Below are 6,136 nucleotides of genomic sequence, written 5' to 3' on the forward strand. Positions count from 1 at the left end.
AGGAAAAAATGATAGACTGATAAAAGACGAGGGACAAAGAGACACCCCCCCCCCCAAAAAAAAAAAACCCCAGCGGAATGGGACGATATTTATTGTTGAATAAAATCGATGAGTGCTCGAAAAAAATAATTTCCACTCTTATCTCTCCAAAACATGGCGCCTCGCCTCACACACACATTAAAACTACAACGCGCGCACACACGCACAAATGAAGAGAGATGGAGGACGGAGAGAGAATGAGAGACAGAGAAAGAAAGAGAAAGAGAGAGGGGGTGATAACAGCTTCAATAAATCATCCGGGCCAGTCGCCGCTCCCCGGAGAAGTGGGATGGATTAAATTAAGCACCCCCTCTGCCCGTGTGTCTATCCATCTCTCTCTCTCTCTCTCTCTCTCTCTCTCTCTCTCTCTCTCTCTCTCTCTCTCTCTCTCTCCGTGCGCCTTATAAATGCCAACAGCTGATCGCGCGACGGCACACTCACGGGAGCACCTCGCGGAAGCTGCAGACAGACGGAGAGAGAGACGGAGGGGAAGAGAGGGAGGACACAGAGAGAGAGAGAGACAGAGAGAGAGACAGAGGCAGAGAGAGAGAGAGAAAGAGAGAGAGACCGACAGACCGGGGGATGCTGAGGGGGTCTTCCTGTGAGGACTCACCGAGCTGACTAGCCGCTATTAACCAGGAATTAAGGACTATTATTGCACCGGAGAGAGAGAAGGACAAGGTGCTACCTTTCCTTTTGAAAAGCTTCCAACATCGTCCTTCCTCGTCTTTCCCTCCTCCTCCACATCTTCTTCTTTTTTTAAAAGGCCTGGAAGCAGGGGAGATCGGTGCAGGGTGTCTTCCACCGCCGGTTATGGTTTTTGATCTTTCGCCTGCACGCGAGCTTCAGTCACCCGGTCTGCCGCCTGCCCACGAGCACGGGGAGCGCGAGGCCAGCCCCCCGGAGGGAGCTGTCCGGTGCTGAAGTTGCATTTCTCTCTCTCTCTCTCTGTGAGTCAGTCACAGAGGCTACACACACACACACACACACACACACACACACACACACACACACACACACACCGAACTCCTCTTCAGCTTCCTCCTGCAGACAACCTCGTCCTGCCTTGCGTGTCCTGTCTCTGACCACCAGCACGCTGGCCAGGCCATCGGTGCTGGGTTGTGTTTGTGAGCGTGTGTGTCGTTGTATTTGTGCGTGTGTTTCGCTGTGTTCGTGAGTGTGCGGCTGTGTGTGTGCGTGTGCGTGTGTGTGTGCGTGCGTGTGTGTGTCGGTGCCGCACCAACATGCCGAGATCTTTCTTGGTGAAGAAGGTGAAGCTGGATGATTTCTCCTCCGGGACTGATCTGGAGAACGCGTACCGGCCCAGGGCAGACCTCAGCCTGCGGCTCCATGACAAAGGTAGGTCAGGACTAACGAACCCTAACAGGTGTCTGATAGAGGCTGCTGTTTGCTTCATGGATGAGACTACGATTCTCTATGAGTTTTTAAAAAAGAAAAAAAAAGTGTCTGAAAGACCTGAATCTGGAAGTGTTTCAATAGTTTTGGATAAGTTTATTCGTAGACTGCGTCACACTTGTCCGCTATGATAGTTTTACACTTGTCTGCTGCCTGGTCAATATAATTAGCTGCTTAAGGAAGATAATATAACCGCCAGTGATCAGCGGACAGAACAGGGTTGTCATGTCATGTCAACGCCTCCCCCAGATTAAGCCCCACATCCCTCAAAGGAAACTAAATATTTGCTATAGTTCCCGTCCACTGTGTCCCTTTACTCGTTCAAAATAAAGGCTGAACCTAAAAGCTGTTGACCACCATGAAAAGTCTCTACAGGTTTGTCTTCTCAAATCATCTGAGCAGATATTGCCGCTCTTTTTTTGTAACATGTGACCTCAACCACCACCAGCAGTGGTTTTAGTGCCATGGTTCCTTCCGATGTCATTAAATCAGGCTCTAATCAAAGTAGAACGCGTCCTTTCATTCTGCAACCCCTCAGCTCCTCCTCAGGTGTGCTCACCAGGTTTTGCAGTGTTAGCAGGTTTCTGCACAGCGATACCTCGAGCCATGAGGCTTTTTTCTTTTTAAATAAAAGATAAATGCATTATTCTCAGTGTGCTTGCAGAAGCTGCTGTATTATGTCAGATTATTTCAGACAGAGAGGCTCTTAATCTCACAGTTACCGACATCTGATTCTGTTGTAATCAGAGCCAGGCATAACAAGGCAGCGCCTCATTGCATTTATCCTACAGCGACAGTGTTGTGACTCATTGTTTCGTGCTGCTCTGGAGCTGTGAACTTCAATACACCCACTAAAACGGCGCCCTCACATTTATACACGGAAAACAGATGTTTTTCCCCCCGTGTTTGTTACTGTCTTGCTTCCATCCTGATGCCACTGACATGTTGCTGCACTTCAGCGTGTGTTTTCTGAGTGTGTGTGTGTGTGTCTCTCACCTGCATTTCGCTGCTCACTGAGATAAAAAGCTGTCAGCGGTGTATTTATAATGTGGAGGTTAACAAGCCCTGCTCGGTTTGACACGCGATCTGCCTCCTCAGCAGCATCAGCATCAGCAGCAGCAGCAGCAGCAGCAGCAGCAGCAGCAGCAGCGCCGCCTGTCCCGGCTCCTTTTGTTTCCGTCCCACATGAGATGGTGTGGCTGCATGACACAGAACAGAGCAGTTTGAGCCACCACCACGCAGCCGGCATGTTACCAGCAACTTTCTGCCTGAAGGAGCTGGGAATAATTGATATCTCGTGTCTCAGATGGGAGCAGATAAAGTAGCTGTTATCCCATGTTAATGGATAGGAGGTGTCACATGGGGGCTGTGGCTTCTGCATCTCGTGATAATCCGAGGGGACAGGATGAATAATCGTCCGGACAAATTCATGTAGCCTTGCAAACCAAACAAACTCTGTGGCACAAAAATAGCTACGGATGTGGGCACTAGATCCATATTTGGTTCATTTAAACGAGAAAGAAACAATGTTTCTCACATTACGCACATGCATTCAGATACATTTGAGTATCAGCCAAAGGGTTAAGAGCACACGAAGAAAAGAACAGGAAGTCAATGCACATGAGGACATTTTTCATGCATTTTAAAAACATCAAACATGAAAGGAAAAGTAATACGATGATGTTTGTCTGTGGAACGCTGAGTTAAAACAAATGGCATGAATCCAGATTTGCTGATGCAAGAACAACTAAATCTAGTCATGTATTTATTGAATATGATATCTGAAGTCATACAACCTGATATACGCACACGAGCAGGGTTTATATAATCATATAGATACATCCAGATTGGCTAGCTAAGCAGAGAACATGTGAGTGAAGACGCACCACGTTAAGACGTCACTGAACCAGGTTTTTTTTTTCCATGTAAACTAATGTTCATTCACAATTGCTGCAGATGTTTGTATCTTTTATGTATCTATCATACATAGGAATCTTCTATGATTCCCCTAAAATGCACTGCTGCATTTACAGAATCCTACTTCAGAGATGCGTGGAACAAACAAGCATCAACTAGTGTTTGCATTCATGCGGCTTTAAGGTGAATTTTACGACCTGTAGTTTGCTCCTGAGACCCGCTGTTCTAAAGCGAGTGATGTGAAACGTCACCACATCGAGTCAGTGGAGCAGCGCTGCTGTCACTGCACCACTGACCTGCACTGCTCTGGATCTGTCCTTGGTGCTGACGCTCATTTTCACATCTCAAAGCGGCTCCTTAAGCTTTTATCAAAATCGACTTTTAACTTGAACTTGCAACCTTAAATGACAGAAATGAATTTTAAAGCTGAAGTCTCTTTTTTCCTCCACTGCTGGCTACACGTGTGCAGGGCAGAGACAGATGCTCGGCGTAAATGTTTACCAATTTAACCTTTCACGTGTATGACAAGTAGAGTTGTACACTTGTGCAGGAAATCACTGCCTGTCATGTTGCCTAAATTGAACAAACACACTGAACCATCGGGGACGTGATACTGATCGAATGTTTGCTAGTTTGATTGACTTGTTTACATGAATGACTGTGCAGTTTTTATGAGAACAGTGATTCTGTGAGGAGAGATATGCTTCAGTGCACTCTAAACTGTTTTCTTCTTCTTCCCTAACAGCTGGTTACATCAGTGACTACATCAGCCCAAGTGTGTACGATGGCGAGAGTGACAGCGGGATCAAGGTGCCCTCCCCTGACCCCCTCTATGATGGTATTCACAGTGACTACGGAGCCCCCGACTCTGAATCTCCTGACAGCCCCGGCTCAGAAATCACTGATGGTTACATCAACGGAGACGCTGCAGTGAGCGAGGGTTACACGGTCGATGCCTTCTTTATCACAGATGGCCGTTCGAGGCGGAAAGCCCTTGGCAGCCCTCGGACCATCCAGAGGCACACCTGCAACGAGTGTGGCAAAACCTACGCCACGTCTTCCAACCTGAGCCGGCACAAACAGACACATCGCTCACTGGACAGCAAGCTGGCAAAGAAATGTCCGACCTGCGGGAAGGTGTACGTGTCCATGCCAGCCATGGCCATGCACCTGCTCACGCATGACCTCAAACACAAGTGTGAGGTGTGCGGGAAAGCGTTCAGTCGACCTTGGCTCTTACAAGGCCACATGCGCTCTCACACAGGTGAGAAGCCGTTTGGGTGCGCCCACTGTGGGAAGGCCTTCGCAGACCGCTCAAACCTGCGCGCTCACATGCAAACCCACTCGGCCTTTAAGCACTTCAAGTGCAAACGCTGCAACAAGACCTTCGCGCTCAAGAGTTACCTGAACAAGCACTACGAGTCTGCCTGCTTCAAAGGCCCCTTCTCTCCTCTTGGCCCCTTAGATGCATGACCCCCTGCATAGACGAACAAACTGCAGACACTAATTACCAATATTCTTACAAACTGACCTGCAGACATGAACAATCTATTTTTTTGGTCAGAATATGACCTTGCTTAACCTCCACACACTCCCCCTCCTCCCCCAACCAACCTCGCTTTCCCTTGGAGCCTATTCATGATGAAGAAGATAGCACAATTTTTCTCCTTGAGATTTGCCCACTTGAGGATTTAACTGATCTACGCATGCACTTCCTCGAAAAACCTCCTGTTCCTCTGTCGGTTCCGGACAGAGACAATAATGAACATGGCTTCCTTCTGGCATCAAGATACAAACTATACATGGATGATGAGGATGATGACAACAGTACGCTGATATCTACTGGGTTCCTCCCTGCACTGAAATGAAGTGACAGGGTTCTTCCTTCTGATTTTTTTTTTTTTTGGGTGGGGGTGGGGGGTGGGGGTTATAGTGATAATTATAGTAATAATAATAATAATAATGCTCTGCTGCACCAAGTGACCATATTCTCTCCACCACTGAGGTAAAAATACAGTTTATTTACTCATTCATGTATTTATTTATTTAACATTTTTATTAATTTATTGAAAGTTTATATTTAATTTGATACATTGTTACATATCAGTTGCACTTTAAGTTCTTTTTGTAGGACATTTGCCAAACTCTTTTTTTAATCACTACAGGCCAAAGCATATATGTCACTTTTTTAAGTATTATTTGTTTTTGCAATTAAGTTCTTTTTAGTTATTGCATGCAAAAAAGAAAAAAAAAAGACGAAATCTATGCCAACATCATAAAAAAGCTTTTGATTTTTGCCAAAATCCTATAGATAGAACATGAGGGCAATATTTTTCTCTTGGAGCCTCCGTAGGACTCTTTAAAAGCAATAATCACCTAATGCATGGTATTTTATGATGAAGTTATGAAGTATTACCTACTACTGTATAGCAGTTTAAAAATCAGGTATGTTTTACTTCACCTATAGTCATAAACAGAAGAATACTAATATTACAGACATCAGGGAACATGCCAATGTAGTGTTAGACAAACAAAAAGAAAAGTCCTGTCTTTCCTCTCTTGTTATGCACTGCCTGCCTCTTAGTGTGTAGAACTAACGTAGGATGTAGGCTAGAGAAGCTGGGATCAGCTGCCTGCTGGGTTTGAGGCCTATTGTAGGATAAAAGCAGCGTTTGCAGATCTGGGCTAATTCTAGCATGACATCATTTTTGGATTAGGCCCTTACAACATTTCACCATTCATTTGAAGTTAGTGGTAGAGCTCC

At 45.9% G+C, this 6,136-nt stretch overlaps 1 protein-coding gene across 1 annotated transcript; it reads left to right on the forward strand.

The window, feature by feature from the left end:
- Positions 1-481: 481 nt before the first annotated feature.
- LOC147253392 (transcriptional repressor scratch 1-like) lies at positions 482-5,280 on the forward strand. The gene is made up of 2 exons (XM_086218565.1): positions 482-1,398; positions 4,118-5,280. Exons 1-2 carry the CDS (start codon positions 1,284-1,286, stop codon positions 4,843-4,845), a joined length of 843 nt encoding a protein of 280 aa, XP_086074691.1. The 5' UTR covers positions 482-1,283; the 3' UTR covers positions 4,846-5,280.
- Positions 5,281-6,136: the final 856 nt, after the last annotated feature.

This window comes from Aulostomus chinensis, chromosome 11 (assembly GCF_037954235.1).
Source record: "Aulostomus chinensis isolate RoL2024-O1b breed Wild chromosome 11, RoL_Achi_v1.0, whole genome shotgun sequence".
Taxonomy (NCBI): Eukaryota; Metazoa; Chordata; class Actinopteri; order Syngnathiformes; family Aulostomidae; genus Aulostomus; species Aulostomus chinensis.

Coding starts and splice junctions, on each gene's coding strand:
- LOC147253392 (XM_086218565.1), top strand. CDS start 1,284: ATGCCGAGATCTTTCTTGGTGAAGAAGGTGAAGCTGGATGATTTCTCC. Junction 1,399..4,117: donor CCTGCGGCTCCATGACAAAG/GTAGGTCAGGAC, acceptor CTTCCCTAACAG/CTGGTTACATCAGTGACTAC.